Source organism: Phaethon aethereus (assembly GCF_964289735.1).
Source record: "Phaethon aethereus genome assembly, chromosome: 3".
Classification (NCBI taxonomy): domain Eukaryota; kingdom Metazoa; phylum Chordata; class Aves; order Phaethontiformes; family Phaethontidae; genus Phaethon; species Phaethon aethereus.
In genome coordinates, this window is record NC_138576.1 from 129669862 (window position 1) to 129687859 (window position 17998).

At 40.1% G+C, this 17998-nt stretch overlaps 1 protein-coding gene across 1 annotated transcript in view; it reads right to left on the minus strand.

Annotated features, from left to right (window-relative positions):
- CFAP61 (cilia and flagella associated protein 61) overlaps positions 1 to 17998 on the minus strand; it is a gene marked incomplete at its 5' end in the record, with an annotated part of 105162 nt that overhangs the window by 32247 nt on the left and 54917 nt on the right. Inside the window, 3 exons of the mRNA XM_081998644.1 lie at positions 3713 to 3887; positions 5935 to 6103; positions 9613 to 9711. Coding sequence (XP_081854770.1) covers positions 3713 to 3887; positions 5935 to 6103; positions 9613 to 9711 — 443 coding nt within the window. The remainder of the gene's footprint in view (positions 1 to 3712; positions 3888 to 5934; positions 6104 to 9612; positions 9712 to 17998) is intronic.

A 17998-nucleotide genomic window follows, 5' to 3' on the forward strand; every position in this document is an offset into this window, starting at 1 on the left:
TAGGAGATGAATTTCAATTAGTCACAATTACAGTTATAATAAGTTACATGCATTAGGTGGCTGGGTTTCATCAGAGAAGCTGCAGTGGCAGCCGTCGGGGCTGGTGCTCACCCTGCTCCCAGGCCCTTGGCAGCAGGAGGCCCTTCCAGAGCTGCCAGCACAACCGGCCGGGGCAAAGGCCTCCGGCCCCAGCTCAGGGGACCCTGCTGCAGCCCATCAAGGAGCTGGCAGCAGCTATCATGGCTTGCTGCTTCTCACGCAGGCTCCTCGAGCAACACCTGCTGCTGAGTGCTGGCCACCTTCTCCCATCACCTCTCCTCACCTGAGGTGAGGAGGAGCCCGGGGAGGAAGGCTGCAGCATCCACACTGCTGCTCATCCTTAGTGGTGCAGTCGCTGCTGGGAGCGCCATTGCTTCCACCATGGCGTGCATGCAACACCAGCACACGCTACCTGGCTGATCCTGCTCTACTTAACGACCTGCAAAAAAGCATCCACTGATTTCATCCAGAATGAAGTGCTACCAAGCACTCACAAGAGGGAAGAAAAGCAATTAAAAACCCTACCTTAACTCTTAATTAAAAGCTGCTCTCAAAATAAGTGCCACCAAACTAAGATTTCATCCAATTAGGCTAATAAGACTCACATTGTGAAGCTCAGTGATTAACACTTCCCTTCAAAAAACCTCCAGAACTACAGGTGGTCTTGAAGGCACCTTTGCTCTCCCTTGTCCAGGGCTTTTCTTCCCCAGCTGGGCATCTCCGAGTACTTGCCAAGCTGTGGCGCCGGTGGGAGCCCCCAGACTGGCTACATGGGACCCCAGAGGGGCTCATCCAGCGGCCGAGCCAGGAGAACGGGGCTTGGCACAGCAGGCTCCAGACTACTTGTGATAAACATAGCAAATGGCTGAATAAGAAGAGCACATATCAAAGAAATTTGTGTGGAGAAAAGACCGAGTACAAGTAGAGAAGAATTATTATTGTAGCTGAAGTGGGAGGATGAAATGTCTATTTCTGTGCAACTACAATAACCAGCATATATAGTTTTACTACCCACTTCTTTATTTTTTAAATATAAGCAAATCCTATTTTTTAACATTTTGAATCCCAACGTGTTTAAAGGAGGTTAGTAGAAATTTGACAAACAATACAGTTTTGATGAGAAGAAATGGATAAGGTGTAATATTACTATTTATTGGAGGCAAAAGTAGGATCTGGACAATTTCAGGGATGAAAAGTAAACACGTATGTAAAACTTTGGTCATCCCAGTAGAGCGGTAGCATAGCCTGCAGATGGCTGACAGATATCCAAATCAATTGCTGAATGCCACAGGAGCCTTGCCTCTACACCTCCATGAACCTGCCGCCCATTAGACTGTCCCCAGAACAGGGTAGGGGCTGAAAAGTGGTCTCATTTTCAGAAAGAGTACAGATCTTGGATGCAGCTATGATCAAGTATGAAAGAACAACATTTGTAAGAAACATCACTGGAAAAAGAAGCCAGGCAAGGAAGAACAGAAACAGGTGGAGAAAGACTTCTCCAGCTGGGCAGTCTTTATAGCTTACAGCTGCAGTGGCAGAGAACATGAAGTGGGACAAGCAACGAAAGGGAACCAGAGCCAAAGGCAGAACAAGGAGAAAGGGAGAGGCATCATGTCTCCCACAGACCATGTCTCCAAAATGTCCCTCCAGACCAGCCTCATTGGCAGCTTGTGGATTTAGCTTGTAAGTGAAGACAGCATAATGCCTAATTAAGATATCCATCTTTACACTGCAAGAAGTCAACAGCAATAATGAAACTGTCATTAATATTAACTTAGTATTAATAATAATAATAATAAAGGTGCATGCGTCCCAAAGCAGATAAGGTGCTCTAAGACTGCCACTCGCCTGAAGAGAGATCCTCCCAGGAGCCTTGCGTCCCAGACAGCAGGCTAGCTCTCAGGCAGCGTTTCTGCCCAGGTGTTCTAGAGCACATTCCAGAACTGGGCACGCACAGGTTTACATGAAGGACTAGCAGTAGCAAACAGGGAAAACTAACAACCTCATCTGTTTATGCAAACGCAGCTGGGCATATCAGCTGGACATCAGGTAAAACTGCGTGGGCAGGGGCTAGTATCAGCTGGAAAACAGGCAGAGTGGGACTGCTGAAGAGGCTCTATTTCCTGAGGCCAGGAAGCTGAGGAAAATGTGAGTGGAAACATTATCATGTTTATTGTCTCCTGTCCTGATCACAGCAAGACTTGGAGGATGATAAAGAAACTTCCAATGTCTTCAGAACTTCCCTAAAGGTCTGCCAAGCAGGACACAAACTTTGTAGACCACATCAAATAACTACCAACGTTCATTACATTCTCTGCAAATGAGTCACGTAAACTACATCTTTAGGAAAGTGCTGTTGTTGCAACTGTACTGGTTTTGGCTGGGATAGAATTAATTTTCTTCACAGGAGCTAGTACGGGGCTGTGTTTTGGATTCGTGCTGAAAATAGTGTTGATAACACAGGGGTGTTTTCATTATTGCTGAGCAGTGCTTACAGAGTCAAGGCCTTTTCTGCTTCTCACCCCACCCCACCAGCGAGGAGGCTGGGGGTGCACACAGCCGGGACAGCTGGCCACAGCTGCCCAAAGGGATATTCCATACCATACAACGTCATGCTCAGCATATAAAGCTGGGGGAAGAAGAATGTGTGGGACACATTCAGAGTTATGGTGTCTGTCTTCCCAAGTAACCATCATGTGTGATAGAGCCCTGCTTTCCTGGAGATGGCTGAACACCTGCCTGCCGATGGGAAGTGGTGAAGGAATTCCTTGTTTTGCTCTGCTTGCATGTGCGGCTTTTGCTTCACCTGTTAAACTGTCTTTATCTCAACCCACGAGTTTTCTACCTGTTACCCTTCCGATTCTCTCCCCATCCCGCCGGCGGGGAGTGAGCAAGCGGCTGCCTGGGGCTTAGTTGTTGGCTGGGGTTAAGCCACGACTGCACTCAGTCGACAGGAACTTTCCAGAAAGACAGCTTTCCTGCTCTGAACTCTGTCCCAACTCAGATCCGGCACACAGAACTGACATTACATTAATTCATTTACTGTTTGGTCTCTTTTTCTGTAGTTGAAAGTTTAACTCAGAAACCTGGGTGATTCCAGATATTTTCAGTGAATGAACTAATGAATATATGAACAATGCACACAGGAACAGGCTGAGGAAATACAGGTATGGTGGACAAAAATCGTCACAAATGTGCCATTTTAAGGGTTAAAAAGAAAATACTGTGAGCCTGCAGTTCTGTGTGAAAATCTGTAACTGATGTAACCGAATACAAAGATGACAGATACTGAAAAACTCCACCTCCTAATTTAGACCTGTTTTCTTTTGTTAGGCCTCAAATCTAGATGTTTTTCTCTACAACAGAAAAAAACACATCCACTAATTAAATTATTATTTAATTGGCTAATTAATGACTCCAGCCAGATTTGCATTTGGGACTCATTTTGGTTTATATAATAATTATAGATAATTAATCTCAAGCCTTTCTTTCCTTGCTAAATATGCCGGGTATCAAAAATGACAACAAATTGTAAATTAATCTGGAAAACAAAGCACAGCAGATGAAAGACTTCGTTAGAAGTAATCAGGCACCAATTATACCATGGAATTAAGGAAACAATAAGCCTAGAAAACATTTCTGTAAATGTGTGTGTGTTCACGAAAACCCTTACCTTCTGAGTTGACAATGTTTTCTTTCAGCCAGTGCATTGCCTTTAAGCAGTCCTGGTCATCATTGAGAGTAAAATGATTGGAAGGGACTTTCCTTGTGTATCTTTGTGGCCACTTACTTATGACTTCTCTGTTAGTTGGGAGTTTACTGATATCTGCTCCAGTGGGAGACAGGACCTGGAAGAAACGAACAAATGAGTGAATGAATACATGGCATATATCTTGGAGAACTGTTAAGAAAGCTTTTAACAAACAATGAGACAAGCCATTTGACTACTTAAGCGTTGCTATCCTTGTACATCCTAACCCTTCTTAACATGCAGCAGTAGGAAACACATCAGTGGCCGCCAAGAAAATAGATTCATGCTAGTCTGAGTACACACACGTGTGTTATGTATTCCATATTTGCTATGGGATATGGGTGACCATTTTAAACAGCAGTGCCAGAACAAGTGAGTAACAATACAGGCAAAACGCAAATGAAAAGGGCTTCACAGCAAACAGCAGAAATGCACAGATATATGGTTGAAGGATCTCTGCAGTTATTTCAATAACATATACCTTTAGATGAGACTTGAAAATTCTTTGTGCGGCAAGACTGCCTCCATCTTTTGCCAGAAAAAAAAAAAAAATCAACTTTCTAAAATAAGACAGATTTTTGTCCCAGAGAAAAGGACCAAAACCTGCTCGATGGTTAAAATGCCAGGATTCAGTAAAGTGTTAATTGTATAACGCTGCTTTACGGTAACAAATTCATTCTGAATTACAGAGAGCAATAAAGGGAATCTCATCTATGACTTCTACAGCACCAGTGATTAACATCCTGCACAATGTTCTCACTGCCAACTGGATCAAGTGAAATACTATTTGGTCATGTAAGAACAGGCATGACATCAAAAGATCTTCCTTACTCAACAATGAAATCCTCTTAATCATAATGAATAATGTTTTACTAGGCATTAATTTGACTGCTTACCAAATAAGGGACAACTTATAAAACGACGGACTACAGCTCTGTGTAATATAACAGAAACCAGATGATAAAAATAATTCCTTCCTCTTTTTTGTAGGGCTTAAAAGTGAGAATAGATGATGTTAGGTTTTCCTCTTGAAGGCAGATAAAACCAGAGTTTTCTCTTGCTTTCTTCATCTTTCTTTCTCCTCCAGTGCAGTTACTTCCCATAACTTATTTTGCAAGTCAGAGTTACCTCCAAACTTCTTTTTCTAGGAGCACTTAAAGTCATTCAGACTTTAATACTTCACATACAGACTTTAACACTTCACCTTTGTTTCATCCCTGTTGAACAGTGAATGTGGATTGTTGTTCGCAGCGTGCCTCTACTCCAAGAAGCGATTACAGAAAAACTGGGGCTTTCTTGCTCCACAAATCTGTTGCACACGTGCAGTCCAGATTTCACTATGGGGCTGAACATACCCCACATTCACAGTTGTGACTTACGGTGAACAGCGCTGTAAAAACCTGTAGACACATGCTCAGTTTCATCTCCTGATTTTAAAGGCAAAATACGTTGCTCCTAACTCCTATCCAAAACCAATCAGCAAGGCAAAATCACTGCAGGCAATGGGGCTATATAAAAGATGTCCATTTGGTTTACACAGTTTGAAGGCCACACAATGATCACAAGAATGAATGAACCCTGCCCGGGATGTCTGAGTCAAAGCTGAGCCTGTAGAGCTGGCGATGAGCTTGACTCCACATTTCACATGTAACTAAGGGTCTGCTTCAATCTCACTGGAAACTTAACTGTGTGCTGCAATAACATACAGCACCACATCCATGCCTAGGCTTGGTCATCACATGACAGGAGTAATTAATTTGATAAGGAGTTCTCTCCATTGCCAAAACTAGGTCAAACGGTGTTAGACCAGCTGGAGTTAAGTCTCCTGTGGCTGGGGCCACATGTCAATGAGACCTACTCTTCAGCAAGTTTAATGGTCATGGTGGCAAAAACACTGGTAGCTTTGCTTAATGTCCGATACTGAGCAGTGACATTGCTGGTAGAAAATTTTGTACAACCTCTCATCTCCAAATTCTATAGCCACACTGAAATAGTACAACCTACCACACTGAAGGGCTACATGGTTTCTGGTTATACATTTGCTAAGGACTACTCTACTGCTTTGCTAATCACAGAAACACTATTCACTGTAAAAACTGAACATATTATTACTATTATGTTTTTCACTCTGCGCACAATCTTACCTGGTATTTCTGTCCCGTACAGAGAACAAGGTAGTCATATGGTACTTTCTTCTCCTTAGAAACAAGTACATATTTGGCAGCACGATTTATGCCAGTCATTTTACCAACCACAACGTTAACCCAGGAACAAAGTGACATCTGTGCATAATCTTCATCATTAAAACAGTGGCTGTGAAGAAAGAATATCTGTAAGTGACATTTCAGCAGCTGACAGCGGGCATTAATTAGACATCTGGTGAGTTAGCCAAAGTCCCCTAGTGCTTCAAGTCTGTTCTCTCGCTGTGAGTTTACGGCAGTCTATAGTAACAGATTAGTTATTATGAAATACTCAGTTACCAGTTGACAACTTTCTGCTAAAACCAAACAATCCCTCCCAGCATCGGTCCATACAACCACGTAATTTAAAAACAAAGTCAGAAATAGATGCTTTACTCTGCTTTTTGTTTGCAGGCTGATGCAAGGAGGAGACTTTTGAACCTGCAAAGAAAATATTTTAACAGTCTAATTTCTTTCTTCTACGCAAGACTCCCTTATTAAGTTTTTTTCCCCACTTTTGCTTCATTTGGTATTCAGCATCACCAGTAGCGGCTACAGTGAGACACCTGAATGTCTTATGGACTACGTGTAGTCCCAATGAGACACCTCGATAGAAATCTGATTTCCAGGGTTCGCATGGTGCACACATTCTGAGCACCACGCTCTGGCAGTGTTAATTCACTATCAGCACCAAAAACTAAGGAACCCAAAATCACTTGTCAGTTTTGACAATCTCAGGCAAGGTCAAGTTTTGCAGTTCTTAAATTTCAGCAGTGTTACAGCCTGTTTCCAGTGTAAAGTATCATACATATTCCTATGTATGATGGAAGTATCAAAGATCTGGAAGCTGCTATTTAAAAAGCCAATTTTGAAGCACAATCCAAATGGAACAAAACTTCTTTTAATGCCTCTGTAATGAAAATTATAATTATTTCCAAAGGTCTTTTATGACTCAGAGTATGCCCCCACTCTGCCCAACTAAGCAAATACCAAGATACTTATTTATTATTGCATTTGTACTACCCCCTCTGCTTAATAGACTTCTGGAAAGACAAAGATTCCTGAAGATGGACAACAGATATAATTATAAAATGCATGGAGGACCAAAAAGAACATTTTCAGCAAGGTTCGTTACGACTCTTGAACACCACTGAGTCTTGCCCATTATGAAAATACACAGTATGTTGCTGGCCATTCTGCAAATCCAGCTAGACTCAACTCAAGACCTCCCTGATACTGAAAACTTAAACAAGGAAAAATTCTGTTAAATTTGGTTCTTTCAGTAGAATTGAGAATTAATGCTAATCCCAAACCCATTTACAGCTTTGTAGAGGAATGAACCCACAGGATCTACTGAAAAAGAATGCAACAGGTTTTAAACAAGCAAAAAAGATGAATGGCTGGTATTAACACAGATGTTTGCTTTATGAGATCAGAGAGACATGGCAAGAAGATGGAACTTGCACATCTTGTGTGAAAAGAAGTTGAGTCTCACCCCTGCTAGCACTTCACGCCTATGAGACAAGATGGGAATGGCAAATAAAGAAATCCCCAGCTTCACCCAGTCTGTGATCTGAAGCCACCACAGAAAGAAATAGTCCATCTACCAGATAAAGTTCATGGCCATTCAGAGGCTCAAGAACTTTACTTTCTGTTGATACCGAGTGATGAGAAATATTCCACTTTCTTCCACAAGACTAAATTTGATGCGATTAACTAGAGGGGGACTCAGCTCATGTTCAAGCATTTCATGCCTTTGTATCGTACCAGTGACCGCACAGAGAACACTGGAGAGAGACTCAGCACTAACAGCTGTTATTTTTCCACTAGTACGAGAATATACATTCTAAACCAGAGCTGATTGCTACACATTAATTGTTGTTACTGAGTTCCCAAAACTGTCATACAGTACGGCACAGAAACAAAGTTGCTTTCATGACCTGAAGAATTTTAGGAGCGAATGACCAGACTTTCTGAGGTACACTGCATCCTCTGTACTCACAGATACCAGAGACAAATAAATAAGGGAAGAAAACCACTGACAATTCTAAACTGTAATCATGCAGAAATCTATAAACAAAGTGGGCATCAAGGACAAATGAGGATTTTCAAAAGCACCTTTATAATTGAGGTGCGCAGCTCCCAGGAGACTGACACTCCAAAATCACAGGGATGCTTTCAAAAATTATACCCTGCAGAGTTCAATTTTCGCTCTTAATCTGCTTTCAGATTTTAACAGCTAATCTGGTGAGGCAGCTATGAACTGCAACTTTCCATCAGGAAGGATTTTTTGTTACTACAACTCTTTTTCACAGTATACTTAAGAAAAAGAGCACATGCATTTGTGTGAGCGTATAATCCCTTCATTTACTAGATTTGTACTTAAAAATACCTCTTTCTGCAATAAAAAAAAAAAATCAATTCAGGTAACTACTTATAAAAAAATTCCTTGACAGGGCAAAATTCCAAACAAGATAAGGTGGTTTTAAACAGGTTCACATTACACCATTTTCATGTCTTTGTAGAGATTTCATTTTTAAGGTTCAGCAAGCAGACACTGAGTTGTTTTGTCATTTAAAGAGCTGACCCTTTAGTGCATTGCCACTTACTGAGTAAAAGATTTGGTAAAAAACAATGTGCAGGTTCCAAAATCTATATAAATTATACTAAGTTCACTCCCCAGCCATTCAAAATTACTGATTCATTTTAATTCTATGCTTCTCAACATCCAGAACAGTCATGTTCCTGTCTACAGTGAGGATTCCTAGCTACTATTCCAAAATTAACAAAAAACCCCCCATCAAAACAAATATACCAAATTTAAGTGAGAATTACATACTGTGATTTTTAATGAGGTAAGATTTTATCCTACTAAATGGAAGATATTTTTACTTATTGGCAAACAAGAAAACTTGTGAAATGTTTGACCACTCGCTAGACACAAGCAGTAGTGTCTCGTAGTCTTCCCTTCAGCTGTTTTGTACCAGACCCTGGGCCCTGCCAGCCCCAGGGAGGTACATATAAGGGACAGCACTCTGTCTGGGACTCGAGATAGACTTCCACAGTCCAGTGACTGGCACACAAACAGTTCACAAGTAGCAGAACTCATGCAGCACAGTTCTTCCAAATTTATCAACAGCAATAATACTAAACTTTCCCCCATATACTCGGCAAAATTCCCACTGTTGTCAGTGGGGTCTGCATCTCACCACATAGCTGCAATAAGCAGATCACTGGTCGCATTGCTAATATTAATCTTATACGTTATTTTCTTCAGCATTATTTGAACAAAACTTGTGGAAGTTAAAAACTAAATAATATTTAAAAAGCAAGCATACATCTTTTGTCATTTTTCTCTAACCCGGAGACCTAACCAATCTAAAAAGTCTTGGAAAGTAGAGACCAGCATCCTGGTGTAATACAATGGATTGCTGTCCTAAAGTTACTGTTTTAGCAACATTTCCCTAGTAATAATTATACTCAACTCATTTCACAGGTGAACGCATGTTGTATAGACAGATTGGATTGGACAGCATAAGGCTGTCTATGTATCTATCTAAAACTTAGGGCAAGTTCACAAAGAATTACAAAGTGCAATGTTTTCCTTTGAAGCTATGGAAGTGTTTAGATAGTAAACCAAACCTGTTAATTAAAAATCTTCTATGTTTGGAGCCCGTTAGGTCTTTTCCTGGAAGGCCATGAATTGAAATCAAGGTCAGATTGTTGAACTTCAGATGCGGACTGTGGAAAGAAAAACAAAATGCCACAGTTCAACCAGCATATTTTTGCTGAGGCTCTGTGTGGTACAAGCTCAATGCGAGTGCATTTCAACATATGGTTATGCACAGTGTTTACAGTTTAGCTTCGATATTGTCTCAATTCTGACAGAGATATTTGGACTCTGTCACGTAACTAACAAGCTCTGTTCCTGAGACCCTCTGGCAAGACTTACCTTCCACCACTACAAAATGTATTGTTAGACCACCAAGTCTTTGCTCAAACACCTTTGCTGTTCATAGCTCACCTCCTGTAAGCTGCAGGTAAGGAAATAAAGAATTCTTCACAACTGGTAATTTGTGTGCTTCCTGCAACAGGTCTACTGAAATTGGGAGGGGTACCAAAGGAACAGCACAGATTTTAATTCCATATTCAGGAGGATACAGAAAGTAGTTCCTTTACACAGGCCAGGTACAAAGTGTTTTGTCGTTCTGCTAAGGCACATGCATCTTTGGACACAAAAAGAAGAACGCTTTCCACTGTAGTTTCATTAATGCCCTAGTGGGGCGGGAGGGAACAAGACTGACAGTATGTTGAACTAAGTGTGATCTGACATTTAAAAACAAATAAATATTATGAGTGATTAAGCCTTCTAATCTTCAAGGCTTTCTGTAAGTTAAGTATGGATTGATGCAAATGGTACAAAGGAATCAGAATGTTTTTTATCAAGCAATGTTAATTTGTTATTCATACGTTTAAAAAATATATTCAAACAAAGTTAAAGGTCATACTTAAACCAAGGAATTTCAAGGTTATGGCTGCCCCTCTCAAAACGCATATTAATAGTTTAATTCTGGATTATGGATTATCTATGGTAAATCTCCATGCATACTCAGGCCAAGTGCAATGTAATAAATAACCTTAATGTAACAGAGTGCATATATTTATACAGATTATGGGCCTGATTCTCATTTAAATTAAGGTCACTCTGCAGAGGGGGGTGTAAACAGAATTTGTTCTTCATTTATGGCCACATTATGCTGGCTGAGCGATACAAAGTGGTCTTCATGTAAATGAGAGTTAGCCTGATACATTAAGCTGAATTTAAAGTGTACAGAATGCCATCTGCACTCAGAGAGCACTCCTAGTGGGATGCAAATATGAACAATTACAATAACTTTACACACCTAAATACTACAACTCCTTGGCATTTAGTTTACATGTAATTATGAGAAAAATTATTAGAACAGTATATAAACATCCTAGACATTCTCCTACCCTGCCTGCCCTCATAGCAATGAAGTTTCTTTTCAGCTTAGAGCTGAACTCATCTATACGCTGCATGGCCCCTCGCCAATCGGTCTCCAAATCCAGGTGCTACAATAACATTGTTTAAATTACATTAACAGTATTTAGGATGAAAATGTTGCAAGCAAGCATCAGAAACATGGCAGAATAAAGGTCCTATTAAATATGCCTCTTTTGCATGATTGCACTATGATCCCCTTTTATTGATCCGGTCACATACTGTTTTCTTCTGCAGATGCTCTACCTCTATTTAGTCCATACGCAGTCACCCAGTATTTCCACAGTCATATGGTATTTGTTCAGCTCTTCCCCATTGAGTGTAAGGCTTCAATTCAGACCTTTCACTCAGTACAATTTACTAACTAATGATTTACTTCTACCTCAGCGCTCCCATGGCATTCCCATATGCCCCAAACATTAATTCATGTTCCCATTCATTAATCTTGTAGGCATCAAAATGTTGATTAGCATCTCCTTAGAATACAGTGATGAAATGAGTCATATCTTTGATTCCCATTTTACATTGAGAAAAATCACAGCACAAAGAAAATTGGATTAAAGCTATCAAAAAGGCGTGCTGATGTTGGAGGCAGAACTGAAGAGACCCAGAGGCTGGTACCTGGCACTGCTCTGTGCTCAGAGTGCAGGCACGCCATCCTCCCGGGTCCAAGGAGCGGCAGAGCTCCATGCACAATTTCATGCAAATAATGGTCACATTTTCAAACAGAGAGGTAAAATTCTTCTTCAGCTAAGAATCAAAATTTGTTAGATGTTTCAGCACAGGCTGGCATTTGTGAAAATTATCAGAATCTTTAAATAAAACATAAAAAACCTAGTATCTTGTATTACGAAAGCTTGATTTCAGAACTGTAGCTGGTATGCCTAACCTTAGGATTTTAAATCTATATACAGGCACGTAAATACAAGCCTGAAAACGACAGGCAAACTGTCGGTGCTTAGCCACAGTGACTGTCAGGCACGGGCACACAGAGTTAGGAGGAGATAACAGGTTTGAGTATTTTGACCAGTGACTGCTATGCACATTACCACGCTCCAGATCATTCTCCCCTTTCCTCTATGCAGCATTACTATTTCTAGGCTCATAAAAGGATGATTTATTATGGCTTTTGATTCTTTACTGCTGCCCAAAAGCTCTTAACTGAAAAACAGCAAAGGAGCTGACAAAATAGGTAATGTATGTTGGAGAGTGAACATCTTATATGCTTTTTATATATATATAATCAATGCCCAATACAAAGTAGGGTAACAGCAGAGATTCCCATTTAGTGAAAAAGTCTTCAAGTTAAGAGCCTGAACCAATGCAACATTAAACAAGTGCACCTGCATTTTAGAAGCAAGTAATTCCAGCAGGGATTCATGTTGCTGTGGATACAAAGGGAAGAACAGCTCAAAGATACTGGTAAAGCAGGGAGGGATTAGAGTATCTAGGGAAATAAGTAAAAGGTATTGGGTTTCATTGCACAGTTCTAGAGGACAGTTACAAAAGAAAGACTAAACACCCCCATCCTCAAAATAAAATAGGATTTCCACACTGTCAGCATAATCAAAGGAACAAGCAAAAAAGTTTCAATACATTATTTTTATATATCCTGGAATTTGTGAATCTGTTAGAATATTCCTTGCTAGTTTTTCCGTATTTTTGTCTGAGGTCTTGCTACATATTTTCTTCTTGTGTGCACAGTGTAATGATGGAGGCTTAGATGGTGGAAACTGCCTGAACAAATGATTTAATTAATTGCTTTCATTAAACTCCTCATTATCACAAATAACAAGTCAAATCACTTGTTACAAAAAATAAAGTGCAGTGGTCTACATGAACCTAAGCATTTCAATCTATTTGAAACCAAGCATCCAAGCATTATCCTTTTTTCTTTTTTTTTTTAATTTTTAATTTTTCCAGTCATTTATAAAAACTGAACTAAAAAAGGCTGACAGAAGATAATGCCTTATCTGGCTCCCAAAATCGGTAACTATGTGCACTATTGTCCTGTATGCATAATCTTTAAATAGCAGCTTTAATATTTGGAATTATAACCTATCCAAAGATAAACTCCTAATTAATACTGTATCCTCAGCTTTGCTGCAGCAGAGCACTTGTAACAACAGCAGCTCCAGATCGTTCCAAAAATGGCAACAAATAGCCTGTTTTCAGCACTAGATGCTGAAAACTTAGATGTGATAAACTCTTGCATTAATGAAACTCTGAAATCAGAGAAATCTCTGTCCTGCAACAAAAAAAGAAACCTTAAGATTTTTGTGGGGAGGAAGGAGCCCAGAATGAGAGATGATGGTAAGAGTCCCAGCAGGCAATAACCTGGTGCTCAAGGCGCAGAAGCTTGAAGTGTCCAGGTATAAGTCTCACTGTAAAAGGCAGATAGAGGCAGTAGTTCTCCTTTCCCCAAATAATATAGCAAATCATCCAAAGTAGGATTTTTTTTTTTTAAGGAATGATCAGCACCCCAAACATTTCAAGAACAAAGTAATCGGGATATGACTTGGAGAACAGAATTATCCGAAAGGAAAAGGTTTTCTAACAAATTTCCAGCTCTACACAAAACTACAAATAGAAATACCCACACCTTAAGAAAGGTTGCTAATAATAACACAGAAAAACCTATTCATTCGTATTTTCGCTAAAGGATAGATATGTTACTTAGCATTATAGCCTTTCTTTGAGTAATCTTTACGAGTAATGTGTTTTCATATTGCCACTATACTAAATTGCTTTTGTTTGCTTTGACAAAGCCCATTGCTTTCTCTGGCAGAGCTGTAAAAGCTTTTACCCTTCTCTCCACTTCCTCCCACTCTCTGGACAGCTACATTTGACTCAGACAAGTAGCAGTCAACACAAAATCAACTATGAAGATATGTGAAAACATTGCAAAACCATCTCGAGGTATGATGCTACATGACGCCATTCTAGTATTATGAAAGCTCTGCAACTGATCCTACAACACTTGGTTATTAAGCTTTTATTAGAGAGTCCGTAACAGAAGCAGCAGAAAGGGTTTATTGTTTGTATCAACAATTACCAAAAGCATCTGTTCTCAAGAACCTTATGTAAGTGTATCAATTACAGACCTCAGAACAGGATTTCAGCTTAACTGCTGACCAACAGATGTCCATCTACAAGTTATCCCTCTTTAATTACGAGTAAACAAAGATAAGCCAGTTCTCCATTGGATCAACCTTAGCAAAAAGTGTTAAGATTGTGAATGAATTTGCTCAGTGAAAGAAGGGATAACAATAAAGTATTTACTGGGACACTTCTCAATGCAAGGGTCAAGAAAGGGGTTTTCCACAATTCGTCTGCTCTATAAACTGTGCCCAGGATGACTCTTACTCCCAAGCCCAGCAATAGATGTATCAAGAACATCAACTGAAGTAAAAAGATACGTGAATCTAATTGTCAGCAGCTCACATTTAATTTGACTGCCACTTTTGGCACCAGGGGATATATAAGTCAGTTGTTTGCTTCAGTGGGATGATACACATCTTTTTTTCCCAGAACATGACTATTTCCACTCCAAGACAGACCACAACATTGGTGAAATTCACCATCCATTTTAACTTCAGAAAACATTCTTCTAAATTGTTCAGAACAGATGTTAAAAGGAAAATGTTTGGTTCCGATTTTGATTTTAAAAAACAAAAGGGACACTTTTTTTTTAATGACACCTCAACAAAATATTTTGTCATCTCCCAATTACTTCCTCCTGATATCAAAACAACATTCTCCTTTCAAAAACTTGTGTTTTGATGGAACAGTGCCTTTTATTGAAGTACTGTTCTTTTTCAGAAACTTCCCACCAGGTTTTCTGGTCATTAATTACCAATGCTGTATTCCTAAGAAAAGGAGCCTATAAGCCCCGGCCACGAATGCCACCACTTCTTAAATCTTACCAAGAATCCATTAAAAAGCCAAATAACATTTACTTTGACCTTTGACTAACACCCTTCAATGATGCTGTGAGTGCTTCTCTATCTCCAGCTGGCAGTTCTTCCTCACTGGGTCTCTCTCCAAACTTTGAACTTGATAGTTTGATTCTGCACAGGATTTGGAGGCACCTCCTTGGTGTTAAAGTCTAGTGCCCATTACCACTAGACCAAAAAAACCAAACCCAACCAAGAAACCACAAATTTTCCATAAATTTCACAAGCGCCGCTTTGAAGATAACTAAATTTTTGGGCCTCACCATGCCTGTTAGAAGATGTTCTCTTTTCCACAGTGATAATTCTCTCTAACTTCCGGCCCGTGATTTGTTGGGTACCAATTTATACCCAGCTGAACTAGATAAGGACATCAATCACAAACTTAAATGGTTGGGGTTTTTGTCATGTTTAAGATAGGCTTATTTTTCAAAGCTTCTGTTGCCCCTGTAATCATCACTTTACCTCCTTTTGTTCAACAAATACTTTCTGCTTCTTTCTGTGCTCTCACTAAAACCTGTGCCCCCTCTCTGACCTCATGTGGTGTCCTTCCCCTGTAGCAGTCAACCCTTCTTCAGCATCCCGTCTGTTCCTCTCCAGTTAAATTTTGATTCTCTTGTTAGATTAGATCAATTAGTCCTCTCACTTTTTTTTCCTTTAAGTGGTTAGTCCTAGATTCCCTTCCACCTTGTAATTTTAATGCTTGTCTGTCTCTCTTTAGTCCTCTGTGCTGGCCTTTTTCCTAGACAATATAATTAAAAACATTAGCAACTCCACTGTATTTCAATTCTTTTGTTAATTTCTCCTTTTTTTAGGTAGCTTTACATCACCCCACGATCTTGATTTCTCCCTGAACGTTACCAAACGTGTCTTTTTCCAGTTTCTTCTTTCAAACTCCCATCCATATCGTAACGCATCTTTCTGAAACAACTCAGCCACCCTTCTGTCACTGCTTTTATTCCTTCTAACCACCACTCATTTCCCAGCAACTGTTTTTGCTTTCTTCACCTATGCCAACTTAGCTTTCTCTATTCTTTTTTGCACCATTCTTCTCTAGTGATTGGGGCTCTTTACTGTAATTCAGTTGAGTCCTTTTTCCTTTGTTAGACTAATTCTTTTCCCCACTTTGCTTCTCAACCCATACTGACCTTTGCAATTTTACCACTAAGATTTTCTCCCTCCCTTAACCGCCTCTTGTTAAGCTTTCTTCTCAGAACTCTCTGACTCTGCATCTTGCCAGTATGTGCAAGGTGTATACCAGGCTTTGATCAATCAAAGCATGTAACATGCAAACACTGGAGTACAGCATTTAAGAGCAAACTTCTAACACAACTTAAACCTAAGTCTTAAGTACTTGCTTATTTACCTATTTTCCTATTTACTCCTTTAGGGCAATATAATTTCAGGCTCAAATGTGAACTGCCTTAACATTCTGCACTGAGAAACACTGCAAGCATAAACTGAATTTTTGTAGCAAAGTACAAACCAAATTATGGCTCATCTTGACAACCCAGCTGCAGATTTCTTAGGATGCTCTTTCAAAAACTATAGTATTCACTCAAGATCTGTGGTATTTCCAGGATCTAGCTTATTCAAATCAGTGTGGCAAAGTATAAATTGTTATGTGACAGAACAGGGAAATCTAGAGAGCTCTTTCCTTGGCCCATACAACATATATAGCTGAATAAGACACGTCCATATACTTAAGTGGGAACACCCATAGCTACAAAGTTTACAAATTAGCACTATCATCCCAAATGTAAGTTGGCTTTGAGTTTGACCAAATCAAAGTACCATCCAACCACCGCTTTAGTGAGAGCATTTCCTTACTAAAATTTGAATTTCCATTCCATAAATGTTTCAGCATTTCATCCTGTTCAAAGTATAAAACAGGGCAATTATTTTTTTAGACATAAAATGAGGGATAGCCAGTGATGGGCTTGGTAGTTACAGTCTCTAGCTGCTTAAATCTAATCACATGGCAGATTCAAAATCACAGTTGAGAGACACAACACCATTTTCCACAAAATAAAGATATCATAAATTGAGCAGTAAAACTAAAGCACAGTTGAAATTTTGGTGTTTTGTCTGCTCCTGTGTGAATGCTTCAGTGAATAACATACAGTGCAAATTCCAGCTTGCTAATAGGACATTTTTAATATTATTGGCCAATCACCTACGTCAAAACTAAGGCGCTTTTTTTTTTTTTTTAATGGCTGTCTACTTACCAGACTAAAATTTTCCATATTATTGCAGAGGAGATAAATATTTTGACTCTGTGACATTGCTTGGTGCAGATTTGGAAACGCTGCCTTCACCGAGATGAAAAAGTATGCACCCTAGAAAAGCCCATGGATGTCAAAAGGTAGATTGTGCTTGAATTTGAAGGGCTTGAGATTTGTAGCAACATTTTTGTCCTAGCTCATGGCCAAGGACCATACATTCTCCTCCTGACAGCAAGAGCACGCAGAAAGAGAAGATACTCATAAAAGTTGCATGTTCTGAGGCATCACCTCAGTGCCACGTCCTCTTGATGGAAAGCTGGCAGCCCAGGAAGGACAGGGACACGGCTGGCACAGGAGTCAGCTGGGCCAAAATTCCTGATCTCAAACATCTGCATGTAGCAGCTGTGGATCTGGGCCTCACAGCACCTCCAGCCCTGGCAGCCTGGTGAGCACAGCTGCCTCACTGATATTGCATCCCTTAACATAAAACAGCTCTGAGAGGTGCAGCACCACAAAGCCACATAATGCCCATCTCTTCACCAGGGCAACATGATGCTTCTCCAACAGCTCCTTCCCAAATGGCCCACACCCTGTAGCTCACAAGAAACTGGAATTATGCCCGATTAATGCAGAGACGCTACTGACCACCGTGGCCCTAGGGAACCCAACCACACATCTTGATGTGTTACAATGCATACCATAATGCAGTGCGGTACCATCCACGGATACTGGAAGCAACTGAGCTATAGCACTGTGGGGCTCGATCTAACCCAACCAATCCGCATTAGAAGTCTAGGGAATCTAGATAACACAGTATGCCGTAAAGA